Source organism: Ruditapes philippinarum, unplaced genomic scaffold, assembly GCF_026571515.1.
Source record: "Ruditapes philippinarum isolate M1 unplaced genomic scaffold, ASM2657151v2 ctg3776_1_1_1_1, whole genome shotgun sequence".
NCBI classification, from domain to species: domain Eukaryota; kingdom Metazoa; phylum Mollusca; class Bivalvia; order Venerida; family Veneridae; genus Ruditapes; species Ruditapes philippinarum.
This window is the reverse complement of record NW_026866522.1, coordinates 19,946-36,427: the sequence shown is the minus strand read 5'-3', so window position 1 is coordinate 36,427 and position 16,482 is coordinate 19,946. Positions and strand designations below refer to the sequence as shown.

General features: G+C 31.9%; 1 protein-coding gene across 1 annotated transcript; it reads left to right on the top strand.

Annotated features, from left to right (window-relative positions):
* Window positions 1-2,121: 2,121 nt before the first annotated feature.
* Window positions 2,122-15,824, top strand: LOC132732759 (uncharacterized). Its single transcript, XM_060719258.1, has 14 exons — window positions 2,122-2,342; window positions 6,600-6,691; window positions 7,514-8,056; window positions 8,677-8,715; window positions 8,994-9,038; window positions 9,254-9,364; window positions 10,047-10,153; window positions 10,629-10,687; window positions 11,649-11,857; window positions 12,984-13,101; window positions 13,454-13,648; window positions 14,125-14,680; window positions 14,941-15,082; window positions 15,291-15,824. The coding sequence occupies exons 2-13, from the start codon at window positions 6,628-6,630 to the stop codon at window positions 15,061-15,063; spliced, it is 2,169 nt and encodes a 722-aa protein (XP_060575241.1). The 5' UTR covers window positions 2,122-2,342; window positions 6,600-6,627; the 3' UTR covers window positions 15,064-15,082; window positions 15,291-15,824.
* The last annotated feature ends 658 nt before the right edge of the window (window positions 15,825-16,482 follow it).

Sequence of the window (16,482 nt, the reverse complement as noted above, 5' to 3'; positions counted from 1 at the left end):
TTGTAAGCGAACAGCATAGATCCTGATCAGACTGCGCGGATGCGCAGGCTGGTCTGGATCCATGCTGGTCGCAAACCCACTATGTTGGTTTTGTCGTGACGCGGCTCAAATGCTTGATAGCAACTGATCTCCTTGTATTAACAGTTTTAGAGTCATGATAGATAAAGCAAAAAAAGGCCAGTGTAGTTATTTTTCCTTTTATATTATCATATTGACTGATTGCATTGAAATGCACTTATTCCTAAAAATGTGCTTTGTATATGATTATGTACTATATATGTACAAATCAAAGAAATACATGAGCAAAATTAATGGTGTTATTTTATTGTTAAAGTTCACTTTCACTCATCAGAATGATAATGGTTGACAAAGAATACGTAGCGTAGGTTGTTATGTATTTACGAGGACTTTAAGTTTTTTATGAAAAGTTTTTTTTTAATTATTTAAAAAGTATGCCACTGAACTACAAAAAAATTAAGTAGTCGGAGTAAATATTTATGTATACTTGATCGTTTCCCTTTTAAATTAAAATTCCCCATCGCTCCCTCCTCTGCCCGCATTAACTCACTGGTCATTTACCTCTTTTGAAAGATTACCAATAATTTACCATGTCACCATATTTAATATCCGTTTCTTGTGAGTATTTGTGATTGAAATAGCAACAGAGTATAACCGTTTGCGCATCAATGATGTTGTATTGAAATAACATGTAGAAATATTACTCCACCCTAAACTTGGATAAATCACCTTTTACAAGGGGTTAATGAACCTAGTCACCTTCATGATGGCGGCAGTTACTGTTGTTGTTTTTTTTATAAATTGTATACAAAAAAGCAAAGTAAGTCAAAACAATAGAGAACTTTTGGTGACTTGCTGGTAGACTTATTTAGATGGTGTTTAGCATTAATGAGTTTTATGTATACTAGAACGATATATTACATATACAAATATTTTAAGTTAAGTTTAGTTATAATGGTTTGATAGATCAACAATAGACCAAGACAGACGTCTAAGGAAAGCAAAGCTGTTTACTTGGCGAACTTGCTTAAAGTAAGTTTCAATAATATATTACTAGTATCAGATACTATGATGACATATTTCTGCCAACAGTTAACCATATAATAATCGCATTAACTATCTGAAACATCCGAAACATTCCGCATTATCTATTAACTGAAAATTGTTCTTGTTATAATAATTGATATCTTGTCATCTCAATATGATTCATATAATTATGCGGTAATGTTTAGATTTATTGCAGACTTACATACATTGTGATATTACATTAATTATATAATGTAACTTTTGAAATTTATCAGCATTATAACGCAGTGATGTGCTCTTGCTAAAAACACGATCTCCAAAAGCGCTGCATACAATGTATTCAGTTTTATTTAAATATTGTCTCTTACACATACCAGTTCATTTAGATTGAAATGAATTTTGTACATTGAGAAATATTGAAGGTAAAAGTTTTATGACAACAAAAACAAGGAGCGTTTTTATATCGCCCATTTTCACGTACTCATAAAATATCACGTCATTTTATCTTCTAATTCGTTACGCCTTTATTTCAAAGAGATAAAAAACTGACAAATACGTTGGTTTAAACATATTAATTTAAGCTCGATTACTAAACAAGTTCTTGCAACTTATATTAATCACTTTCGAGTCAGATTCATGGAACCAACCAGTATTGGTGTCATATGAAGAAACATGGTCGTGACCCACCCATGATCCCTGGGTTTGAGAGGCAGACTTATCAAATACGTTAAAATATCAATTTTATGATTTTTATTTTACCAAGATGAAAGTTGTATATTTGTATATTATAATAAAAATAATCTTATTTTAAAACATTTAAAAAAATACTATACAGTAGCTAAATAATTTCAGAATGAGATTTATTACAATTTATCATGTAAGTGAATCAATTTTAAGCTTTATGAAAACAGTTTACGGATTTAAAATGAAATGATTTTTAACTTATCTATATCTGGGTTGGTCACAGCAGTAAGTCATCAGTGCTTGAATAAATTTCATATTGAATTAAGTTTTCAATAAGATTTTAACGCATAAATGCCGTTCATGCAGTGATTGGTGTGAATGAATATAATGCTCGATATATTCAGCTATGTCATAAGGAGTGCGAGCTTTTGTAAATTTTAGGGTAACGCCCAGTTCTTAAATTTTTAAATTTTCACACGAAGAGATATACTTGTACTTTACTATTATCAAAGATATAGATTAAGAACGAGTTTTTGTTTCAGTGTTTCGTTTATATTATTTGATAAACAGAATGTTAAAAAATGGATTATAAAGATAAAATATCATAAACCGTGGTATGTATATTTACAATATATTAAATAAATACATTCATTATCTGTTTAATGCTGATTTATGTGGAATGTCTTTCTACATTAAAACATTTATGTTTATTATCTTAAACATTAAAAAAGTAAATGTTGTTTGACATATTTATTCACTTATTGAAAAGTTCTCAGCATTTTCTTTTTATCTTTTACAAACATATATGTATATCATTCAATTTTAAATTTAATTGTTGACTTTTTGGTTTGTACAAAGCAATAAACCCTTCCACTTATTTTTAAAGTAAGCAGAACGTAATTCACGAATCAATAATCAATGCATTTGAAGGCTGCATCTTCTTCATGTTTATGATTTTAAGTAGCAGATTTTTTGCTTTAACAACACAAAAAAGATAAAAAAGACAAAAAAAAATCGTATCGAATTGTATGAGAGGCTACTTTGGAAATAGTCTGAACATGTCTGGTTTATCAATCGCGCAAAATATATCTACCGGTAAAAATATATCGGGAGTATTTACTATAAGCTCGCATATAATGATTTCACGGATTTCAATAGCGTCTACCTCCCGTCTTATTCACTTTTTTCCCACGTTTTGTTGCAATTCATAAAAAGGCAAGAGATTTAATGAAAAAAATATGGTGAATTATTAAGTAAAATTGTTATCAACCGTCGTAATACAGACAGTATGTAAAATCATGATAGACTCATTCGATCATAAACAACAAGTCATAATATAAGGTTGATAAATATTAAGAAGCTGGACTATTTCAAAAAAAAGTTTGTTTTACATAGTAATGTCATCGATTGCAACTTTCATGTGTAAAACATTTTGTATAAAACATACAAATGGCAACTCAGAAGGAGACTTCTTCTGCAATAAACCAAGGAACAGATTCACTACCTATTTAGGTCTTTGTAATCCTCTCAATTATTTTTTCAGAAGTCCTCTTTATGTAAGCTGTTAACGTATTTATTTGAGTAAACATATCTATGACTTCTTGTACACTGTCAACACAACTCAAATATAAAAAAATAAAAGTATTTCTACAGATTGCTAAATGAACATTTTATACTTTACAATTACCAAAGCTAAAGCCAAGAAGTAAATTGAAATATTAAAGAACATTTAACAAAACATGCCTATTTGAAATGACATACATGGATGCACCAAAAAATGCAAAAATAAATCTCTCTGACGTTGCCAGTATTACTGACTTACTAATGTGTTTTACCCTAAATTGCATCAAAAACCTTCTTACTTAAGATTTTTTTCTTCATACAAAAATTAAAAACAATTATTTTTATTTTCAATGGATTTGTCTTATTTTCGAAACATCTCAAAGAACTCAAAAAGACATCTTCATTATTTTTAAGTACAATTTTAATTATTTATTTTTTTAATCCTTTTTCAACCGGACCATGGATTTAATGCATATAATTTAAACTTGCTTAAACACAATCTGACTAAAAAGCGCTCCTAAATAATTCCTCTCATTACATGTAAAAAATAAGAACATCTGATCTTTTGTCAGATTGGTATTCTACTAATATTAAAATATTTGACGACAACCGATGGAACAGCTTTCTACAAAACAGATGTAAATGGCCTCATCCTAGATTTGACATTTTTATCTTCGTTTGATGCAAAGATGGTTCATACAACTGCAAGTGCGTTTTACCTGAAGTCCTTCCTGCCTATAAAAGTAACTGATTGTGATGAGCATGATATTGTAACCAGTGCGAGTGAGATATCTATGAAGTCGATACTGACAATCAACATTTGGTTTGTTCCTTTGGCATGGAGACCGTTGAAGAGTATTATTTAAAAATATAGAGCATATTAACAAGGAGAATCATTCTTGATATCAATAAAATGAGCCGTGATATTATAAAGCTTGAGAGGGAAACACATCCAACAATGGAAATTCATTGTATTTCACTATAAATACCCATACAAAAGGATGATGGTGCTAAATGTAAAACATTGAAGTCATCACACGGCTGTATACATCAAACATCATTAACCATGCTTTGGGGCTTTGAAGGGGACAGCAGACCCCCTCATCTCCAAGAAAACTTTGGACTTGTGCGAGGCTAAAAATTGCCTCCCTTAAGTCGACCTTACTGTAACATGTAACCAACACTGAAAAGCCTTTGACTTTAAAGCTGCACGTCTCCAGATGAGCGAAAATATTTCAATAAAATCAAACCTGAGAAAAATGTACTAAGATTTTAAGAAAAGTGTAAAGATTCAAAGTTCTAGTAATAATTTACATGTTATGTGCGATTAATGACCGATTTTTCAGTATTTATAACTATATTTCTACTGCGTTACTAACGCAGTAAGGGCTATTTTTGCATATTTTGTCCTCTTTTTAGTAATTTACGTGGGTTGTAAGTGCCATTGATATTGTGTAAATTGCTTCCTTTTGGTTATTTCACTGAATAATACTTTTAAACACATTTTCAAAATTTTCATGAAAATTAGCATGAATCTGGAGGTGTGCCGCTTTAAGTCAATGCATTGAGAAGTTGCAGTACTTTGAAATCCGTTTTGATGGACAAAATCAACGCAAAATAGTGATATTTGGCAATTTTGAGATGTCCGCTCGTAGCCATGTTGACAGGAAATTTAGAATTGAATATGCCGTTACAAAGGCTATGGTCCAGTCAATATTTGTGCCAAGTTTGAACAGTATTGAAGCCTTTTTTATAGTTTCATAGTAATTTGAACTTTTCAATGAAAACAGCCAATTTTCACAAAATGCTCTTGCAGTAATGGGTTAAAGGACATGGACCGGCCATTTTGTAAGAGAGCAGATTTCCAATGAGAAAATGTGTGTTTTAAAACACATAAACAACATTGAGCTACACATTTGTTGGAGATGAATGTGACATGAGAGCTATAACCATCATGTAAGATTCACAAATATGTATTCTGTTGTACATAGAGCTGTTCGGATCTTTGGAATCGTATGAAAAATCAAAACATCAGGAGATACAACTCAGGTAAAGAAAAGTAAATGGAACAGGGAGTTGTCGGAACACAAAATGACTTAAATCTGCCGCTTAGTGCGGTTTTTAGAGGAGTGGAATTTTTCTAATAAAAAAAAAGAAATTAAACGAAATAATGTATATAGTAACTTCGATACCATATGCATTTATTATAATAAATAATTATACTGCAGTGAAAATGTCTCTATATGAGTTTTCTATACCTAGTAAATGAATGGTTTAACATAAAAAAAACTTTTCATCAAATATATATTCTTACTTCCGTTTTGTCAGTCTTCATTCCTTTATTAACCAATAACATGTCGTCTTATATACGAGGAGGAAAAAGAATCAACAACAACAATACGTTAGTAAAAGGTCGGATGAACCCAAACCCAGGTACATAATCTCATCAAAACTGCAGTTTCTAGTGTGGCAGCCATATTGGAACCGTGTGTATAATTCTACGTTTCCAATATTGCTTCTTAACGAGAATCGCATGAAACTTCGACAGAGATATGGACAAAAAATGTCTTACAATTTACATTTAAATATGACAGATTAAATCTAAATACAGATGCAAGGCAAACATAAAGAATGTATACTGAATTATCATATAAAGCAACGACAACGATGTTAACAAATAACATCTATAGAATCTACACTATAGATTGTCACATATGAAGGAAAGGTATACGAATAGTACAGTAAATAACTGTAGCGACAGAACGGTATACATAGCTAGCATACCTTATACAATAAAATATCAAATAATACAGTGAAAGAAAAACCTATAAATTGCATATAATCTGCACTAATAATCACATAATACAGTGACAAAAAGATATACAAATAACACGTAATACACGCAAAATTCAATGACAGAGAGGTATAATAACTTACAATTAAATAAATAATGACATTTTACTGCGACAGAAAGGTAATCAAATAACATACAATATGCAATGAATTATCCCGTTTTATATAGTGACAGAAAGGTAAACATGTAACAGAATCTACACTAAATTATCATATAATACACTGACAGAAAGGTATACAAATAACATACACTATACAATGAATTAGTAGAACACTGCTCAATGGCATGAGATATGTCGCACTTGATATAATAACCAAACCAATGAACAAACAGCATAAAACCTTGGTTTACTACAAGATGTATTTGTTTCTATTTCCAGTGCTCTTAAAGGGTATTCCTTTCAAGAATTTTTTTCATGTTGATAATGTGATTGTTTTTTTAAATTATTTTGAAGACATTAGAAGTATCACATATGGAGTGCTATGGCGAGGAAAAAAAAGAAACATTCTCCTGCGATGAGCATTCTTATTTTTGTTACAACTTTAGGTAAGAATATTACAACATCTTTGATAGAAACGTGTTAGTCGAAATAATCTTCCTGAGAATTAAAGTATGATAATAATCAATAACGCGGAAACAAAGCTATTAAATAAGTCGTTAAATTTAAACATATTTAGGCAAATTAGTTTGAAAAACAAGCTTTTCAACTTCCGAGTCGACTTCCTTCAACAAGCCATATGAAGAAACATTATTGTTCGAGTATAGCTCGAACATATTATCCCTGGGTTGAATGACGACACCATATCCACCAAGTTACCGTCAGACATACTGTATACTTTGTGCATTTATTAGTACTTAGTTCCCAGATTTAACTAGGAATTATAAAACTGAGTTAATAAAACATTGTTAACAAAACAAATCATGATAGTTGACGTATAAGGATTACCTTAAACTTGTAAATTACATAGTGAGGACAAGTTGTTTAATTCAACTGGAACATGCTGAGTTCTGTCAAAAGGAAGGGCAAGGCGAATGTAATTTACACACCAAATATCCATATTATGTTGGGCGTTATCTATATATACTCTCAAATTGAATGGTCTTATTTATGCATCTTAAATTAAGATAGATTCATGAATGATCAATGTTGGTACGAATAGATTATACACATCAAATACATACTTGTGTCATTCTGACCTAACTTATTTTATATGTAAACAAATAAAATAACGCATGTATTAACAGTTTACTGTCATCAATGTAATTCATATTAAATTTAACTGTTAATAATTAACGCTGCAGTTAAGTAGATATTAACTTAATTCAGAACTCCAACATCTTACCACAATGTTTTGTATTATTTTGCAGTTATTGTTACAACATTTATATATCTACGAGGGAAGAAAAGACACACAATTACTGATATTACCCGATACACGAATACAAGTATATACTCATATCAACATATTAAAATCCGTGACTCCCGTCGCACTTTGCTCAACCATTATGTCCGAAAAAAGAAACTTGCAGATGCTATGTGGACTGTGAAACCTAACATACCGAACCAATGGAAGTCTACAGAAAACATTCGCCATTTCGATATTGACGATCAGAGTGAAAGTTCCCGTGAATCAAACGACGAGGATGAAACATCAGATGACGATGTTAAATGGAATTCTTCCTCTGACAACTATGATATAGATTTTAAATCCTCATTTGTTTCATACGACACGACACCCTCGGTTACAGATGCCCCAACCACTCCAATAACAACACAGTCAGAAACAACCCCCCTGTATACTGAAAGTCCAACATCACCTATAACAACAGAATCAATAACCACACCAGGTGTCACTGAACCAGGTGAAGTAGAAGTTACAACAGAGGCAGACCCTGATGCTGACCCAAATGGTAACAAAATATTACACCTTACATAAATATGCTTCTTCTTTAAGCATGCAATTGTAAGCGCGCCTTTAAATCTTAAAATAGTATAATATTCACCATGACGCCATCGAACAGCTAATATTAAGTGGTTTTTTTTCCAAAATGCGCACTGTACAAGCAGACTGCAAACTTTTTTCAGTACAATTTCTTGAAATATTGTGTTTTTTTCTTTTTCTTTTACTTTTATCCGTTTTCTTATAATGTGGTATAACATAAGAACTAGTACACATTTTTTCAAACTTCATCGTATTATAGTGACCTCTAGCAGTCAGCCAGCAAACATTAAAATGTGTTTGGACCGTGTTTGGAGCTGACTGGGAGGCCCTCAGTTCTGTGTACTAGCTATTTCTTAAATAAACACGTTATCAAGATTCATGAATTACATTACCGTTTCATATTAAAATTACCATATTAACATGAAGTAACTAGTTGTATATGTCAGTTATTTTCATGCTACGTGTGTTAGTTGATTATTTCTAAAAAGTTGATTTTCATGAATCCCCGCCAATCTTATATAATTATAACTTTATAAATATAATATTTATCTGTATTATCCTCGTTATTTAATTGTTCTCTTATTTCAGAAACCTTAATGCTGATACGTCACAGGCGTGGAGTTGGCTGTAAGTAATTTTCGTTTTTTTCTAGATATTCAAATATTTCTATGATACAATTCTTTAATAACGAAAACAAAACATTTATAATGAGAGAAAGAGGAATTAAATAAAAAATATTTTAGGTTCTAAACAATAGATACTACCGGTAAAAAATCTTATTTTAATTATTTGTTTATTTATTATAAGATATTTCCATGCGTTGAGAATACACAGGTGTATAAGACAAAAAGCATTGTATGTTATGAATAATTATTTATATAAATATTTATCATCTTTCCCCACAGTCACACCGACATCCCCTGATCCTCTAACAACTTCCGTAAAACCACGTAAGTGACAGAAAATATTACATTTTTAAAATAAAATCACGTATATAATAAAAAAATCCTTTAATATGTTAACTTAATTATTTTGACAGATTGACAATTTACAGTTACAATTTATATTCAGGTGTCCTTTGATATAAACATATTGAATAAAGATAGACCTGGAACTTGCTAATATGTTAATTACACTACAGTAACTGCAAGTGTTTACCTTACAGCGAAATGTGGAGGCTATGATAATTACACGGATGATTCGGAAGACTACTATACCGGGCCAACTGGTGATTGTGAATGTGGTTATAATATGACAGGACCATTTTGTTCTGAAGGTAAATTTCCATCAATTGACTGTTGATGATTATAAACACCTGATTTTGAATGTTGACGACTATAAATATTCGGTTGACTATGATGAAAATAATTAACAATCGATCGACAATGATGAAGATAATTAACATCGGATCGACCCTGCTAACGATATTAAACACATGTTTGGCATTGTTGACTATAATAAACAAACGATGGACACTGATAAGGATATTAAACACCCGATCGACACAGTTGAAGATTATGAAAAGAAGATCGACATTACTGACGATATTTAACAACGGATTGACACTTTTGACTAGATTAAAAACTGATCGACAAGGTTGACGATTATAATCATCTGATTGACACTCTTGACGGTACACCAAGTCGACGTGTATGACAATAATAAACACCCGAATAACACTGTTGCCCTAATAATTATCCGAACGACACTGTTTGTTATGATAATAAACACCCGAATAACAAAATTGACAATAAAAATATTGACGTGTTCCATAAGCATTATTACAATGGCGAAAAATCAAAATAAGTAATCTATGATATAACTTGATATTTTGCTGACAATATCCTTACAAGAAAAAAAAATAAAGTCACTTATTTAAGTCAGTAAGTTGCAATTACAATAGTGAAAAAAAACCTAAACTGTCGTTATCCGTTCTATTTTTACATTCACCACAATAGAGCTAACAGAAGAGGAGAGGGCTAGCAGACTTGCGGCATCTTTACAGTTCAATACACAGGCTGATGGTGAATTTGATAACACACAAAGAAAACATTTTCAAGAACAAGTAATTTACTATACACACTACTGCCAAAAATATATGCATCATTTGCAATCAGATTTTCTTTTTCGAAATACTCTGGCAATTATAACCTCCTTTCTATTTTCATAGAAAAAAATGTGTTTATAGTAAAGCATATTTAATAACAAAATGCACGTATCTTCTGAACTTATTGGTATTGTTATCTTAAATAAAGTCACATTTGTTATAATCAGCTTAGTAGTGTTAAAATGTACTTTTTAGAACATGAATTAAAGTTATTATTCAGTAGAACTGGACTAAAAGTTATTTCTTAATTTAATCTACGCTATTTCCCCTCTGATTGAATAATATAACATTACAATTTGTTATCATTTAAAAAAGTTAGGTTTTATTGTTTAATTGAGATTAAAACATGTTATTATCAGCACATAGTGAACTGATTTGTAAGTATAATTCAATTTTGTTGCATAACCATCATACGTGATTTGTTTTCTTTCAGTTAGAGCAACATTACTCTACATTAGAAGGTTTTGAGCGTGTTTTTGTGTTACCAATGATGTACGTGATACGTTTCTATTACTTACACTATTCAAATATATATATACTGATATTAAGATGTTCATTAAAGGCGAGTTTTATAGTATTATACATGCAGGCAGAATGTAAACGGCATAATATAATTTATTTAAACTTTGCATTATCTTAAAATATGATAACAGAAACATTTTAAGCACAAGACAAAATTTGGGACAGGGGGATCACAGAGCTTGTGTTTGAATTTAAAAGTTTGCTTATTTAAAGAGCAGTTAATTTATACATAATTCTGTCCTTGAAATAAACAATATCTGAGCCGTGTCATGACAAAACCAACATAATGGGTTTGCGACCAGCATAAATCCAGACCAGCCTGCGCATCCGCGCAGTCTGATCAGGATCCATGCTGTTCGCTATCAGTTTCTCTACTTGTTATAGAGTTTGTAAGCGAACAGCATGGATCCTGATCAGACTGCGCGGATGCGCAGGCTGGTCTGGATCCATGCTGGTCGCAAACCCGTGATGTTGGTTTTGTCATGGCACGGCTCAAATGTTTCTTGTATAATGCAATGTTTAAATAGAGTCTATTACACATTTTTCATAACTTAGAGATAATTTCCCTTGCCTTTTTAAAACTTACTTCAATGATTGGCCTATGGTAATGATAAGTATGAAGAGATGGCTGTTTCAAAAAAACAATAAACAATATATGATAAAACTGGGTTTTAATGTTTATATACATTTCAACAGATTTATGTTTTGTGCCTCTGGTATAAATTATCATTGATATTATTTCCTTTATCATATGCCATCTTGGCATATATCAAATGGGTCCCATGCCCAAAATGTTTCTTTTGTCTTAATAAACATCTGTGCAAAGTTTCATGCTTTTCCCATTTTCTGAAGTATTTTGGCATATTTTGTTACAAATTGACCTGACTAATAGAGAAGATTGTAATAAAGATCTGTACATTCATGCTTGCAGTTATGACCCTGAAACAAATAAGACATCACTTAGGTTCATTATTTTTTTCGACGACACGACGGACGCTGAGGATGCCGCTAGGTCGGCCAGCAAAACTTATGACATTGTCGGAAGTGTACTTCCAATCTTGATAGACAACCAGCCTGTAACTTTCGGGGAGAATGATTCATTCCTTATTCGACCAACAATAGACTCACAAGTCGAAACGAGTACGTATTTGTATGTTTTTTTTATTGTCTTGTCTCCATATTATTTCTGGTTAAAAATAAGTAATGGTACAAGTATCGATGTCAGGCTTTCTTCTTCAATATTGATCAACTACTTATGAAGGTTAAATATTGAAGCACTCCTTTTATCTCCTTACCAAATATCACGAGCGGGATAAATAATTATCTTTTTTTTTTCAAAAGCGCAGAAACAGTTAATAATTCAATATGTCAACTCCACAGAAAGTCAGTTAAAGAATTGACGGGCTCATTTGGACGCCCCTGCAGCTTACTGGGTCAATGATTAGGTCACAAGTTATTTTAATATACCGTTAATATTATTTTATTATATTGATATCATAAATTTAATATGTTTCTTGAATGCCCTTTCTGAGCTTCAAACTAATGTATCTAACATATAATGGTTTGGGGAATGGTGCTCATTCAGGGCACTTTCTGAGTCACAAAATATTTCATGTGCTCATCGCACTTACAAAAAAACCTTTCACAAAGTCGTCAACAAATTGTTAGCACGTGTATGCAGTATCTTAGATCAATCTCATAAATTTAAATCATATTTTAGAAACTTCCTCATGCAATTAAAACAGGATTCTGTATATAGCAATATTTGATTAGGATCTCTAAGCTTTGTTGATTTGTTATATCATAGAAGGTAAAACAGAAACATGTTTATCTAGAACTGTTTAATTATGGATTATACGACACAGAACATGACGTGTGCACTTAAGATGTTACGTTTAAACAAATATATAGTAAGATGAAAATATGAAGACAAAAGTAGAAAAGCTTCATTAATGTAGCATGTCTATTTTAAAGCAAGTAATTGAGCCATGTCACGACAAAATTAACATAGTGGGTTTGCGACCAGAATGGATCCAGACCAGCCTGCGCATCCGCGCAGTCTGATCAGGATCCATGCTGTTCGCTATCAGTTTATCTACTTGTAATAGAGTTGGTAAGCGAACAGCATGGATCCTGACCAGACTGAACGGATGCGTTTGGATCCATGCTGGTCGCAAACCCATTATGTTGGTTTTGTCATGGCACGGCTCATATACTAGCGTTGTCTCTACTTCAATACTAACACGGACGTATATGTCTGTTTCAGTTCCTCTGGGATCGGAGAACAAGGAAAACACATGTTATATATATAATCAACTTCAAGCCTGTGACCACGGTGAAAACAGAGGGAAATGTGTTGTCATTAACGGAAATCCAATGTGCGAGTAAGAATTTCTTTAAAGTTATAGTTCTCAGCATAATTGGATAAGTATAATTAAATGGCAAATTTGGTGAAAACTGGTTTGTTTAAAAGTTCCTTCAATAAATGATGATTTGAGTTTTGCACATTGTTTAATGAATGTTGCGCCAAGATACTGCATTGCTTGATTCAATTGAAGATTAAAAACAACATGTCACTGTTAGTGCTTTAAGGCAGGTAGTAAACACCTGCTATTAATTGTGATTAAATCAGCTATTAATATTTCAGATATTTTTAAAAACATATCTGACTGTGAACATTATTTTAAAAATATGTCAAATTGATATTACAAATTAACGTTTTGATGTTTCTCATAGATGTACAACGCAGTATATCGGCGAATTTTGTGAAGAGGAAGTTCGTTATGCAGCAGAGAGCGAGGAAGAAAAGATCTTACCGGTGTTAGTACCGATATTGGCCGGCGTAGCTGTTGCGGCGGCATTGTGCTCGTGCTGCTTCTTATGCTGTAGAAGGTGCTATAAGGGAGAAGATGAGGCCTCGTCATATACTGAGTAAATTTGAACATATATAATATATAATAAAAGATCTTCTTGTGTGATTATAAACAAAACCCATCAAATTCAAAATACAAACATAAAGCTTCAGTCGTAGTCCCGATACACATTAATAATTATTGAGCATTATAGTCAGGTCATACAAGATAGTACAATGTCATTAAATAAAAAGCAAATTAGAGTATATATGAGATATTATTGGATGAATAAATTAAGTTAATACTGTTTTATTTCTGGAAAATGATCCTTGTACTGAAATAAAAACAAGAGTTAACAGCTGAATATTACAGACAATGTTTGATTGTGTTATTAGAGGCAATCAGTTGTATAATGTGCAATTTTACATTAAGATTTACCAGACCACTACTAACATTACTATTATTTCAAATTACATTACCTATTAATATTTGTATTACTTATTATATGTATCAATATTATCTACACTGATTTCAAAATACTTTCACATTTTTCAGATCATTGGTAGAGTCTCCACCGCTTATTTTACCAAGGTATTACCCGTTTGTCTTTAAGCAGTTCATAGCAGGTGCAGAGGCGGAAGAAGTAAGACATTTAGTTGTAGACAGACCGGTGATACAACCTGTTATCGTAGAGAGAACTATTGTCAAAGAACGCGCAGTTAAGCAGGTTGTTGAGGAGGCCGTTGTACCAGTAGTACGTGAGGCTATCGTACCCGTGGTACAAGAAGTTGTTGTTCCTGTCGTACATGATGTACCAGTTGTCCAGGAACGTGCCCGCTATGTGCTAGAAGATGCAGCCCACGAAAATGCAGGATTCGTGCAGGAAAATGTAGTATTGAACCAAGGTGCACACTATGTATTAGAAGAAATGCCTACAACTTACGAAAATGGTAGATTCATGACGGAAGATATTCCTGGGAATTATAATGCCCATTATTTACAAGTACGTGTACCTAGGACTAGTGAAAACGTACGCTACGTCCGGGACGATTTACGCCCTTTCACCCGGGAAGGTGGAGGAAGCGTTTGGGAATCATCTTCACAAAGCAATGTAAGTTACACAAAGTATAAAGTTAATGTGTGAAATTGTATTTCAAAGTAATAAATCATTCATTTCATAAAAGTGTAATAATGCCAGGATGAAAATTATCATAAATACAAATATACTTAATACGTTATAGAGCTAAATATGAATTAACTGTTAGCGGAATGTTGTTGTTGATACGTATATTCTTACTCAAATATTGTATCATTTTTAACATGGTCCATACATAGAGCAGTATAAAATGATAACATTTATTGGTGTTTCAGGGAAGTACAGCGATTACAAGTCCGTCGATGATCTTACCTCGATTTTATCCTACACCTTATAAACAGTTTATACCTGGTTCAGAAGGGGATGAGGAAGAAATCATAACTAAAAAGTGGCCTTAAAAACTTCAAATATGTTCTGGTAATTTTATATAAACAATTACAGTCACGTGTTTCAAAAATACTATTTTCTTCATTGAATAAAAGTACAAAATCAATTTCCTTATTTTGAAAAAAAATTCCTAAAAACCCAAAACATTACACATGTATATTTTATATGGCACTTATTTACAGTCTTATGGTATCCCTGTATATAATAGAATCTGTTATTTCTTTTTTTTCCATTTCAGATTATCGTTATTGGACAAACAGTTTGATACCTGCTAGAAATTGCACACATCCTAGATTTCAATTTGGGACGGTCTACACCATATTCAAATATATTTTTACATCTACTACTGTAAAATGTAGTTGAAATGTTGTACAAAAGTACAAGTGAATGCCTACGTTTTTACGTACAAAAGATAAAATAACTATTTCGAAAAAGTTACATGTTGATTTTACATAGTTTAATTCAAAGTTATAGATTGTTTTTATTTCTTTAAAATTGCCTTACACTTAGAGCTTCAGTTAAACTTCCATTATAAATGGCTGTGTGAGGAAATGAACATATATTTCGATATATTTCGTACCACATATTACAAAAAAGTTTGTCAAGTGTAGGAGAAGATAAATGAGTGTCACAATAAATAAAAATAAATACACATTATTAAATTCCATTGATATAACATACATTATAGAAATATATATGATAATTATTTTATTATTGATAACAGGAAACATGTTTCATGCTTGTTATTACAGAATTAAAGTGTAATCACTGAGTAACATCATATTATTATGATTACCTGTATAGCATATCAAGTTCGATTTACGCTAGCACGTCCCTGATGTGTCCTATACCATTCTAACCCATGCCAATATTTTAAAGCAATACTCTTGTCTGGTGTTCTAGTGATATTAACGCGCGAAAGGTGTCCAAACACCAAATGGCATGGATTTATCATAAGTCAAGCCGATTAAGTTTTGTTTAAAACATTACAATGATGTATGAAGCAAATCTATATTGTATTTCAGTTCTTACCTCTACCGGCTAATGACATCAAAATATGTTAAAAGAAGTTATCCGTCTAACTGGCTGTCTGACCAATAAATTTGGCCATGTCCCCCTGTTAAACCCTTAAAGTGTGGGATTTCTTACATGAACTTACCCTGGTTTATATCTGGAATAATCCTTTTAAAATCTAAGGGATTTCAATATCACAAATACAAAAATGTAGCCACCAACGATATACAGCCTAGTTAGACTACATGGTAATGCTGTCTAGTCTGGCTCTGTACTGATGACAGAAGCTTATCACTTTCGGTTCCGTTAAGAAAAGAAAACAACAAAAAGTGTACTGAATATCCATATCCATGATCTGATTGGTCCTCTTCGGGAACAAGTAAATCAGAGTTACAAAATTACACCAAATTCCGCTC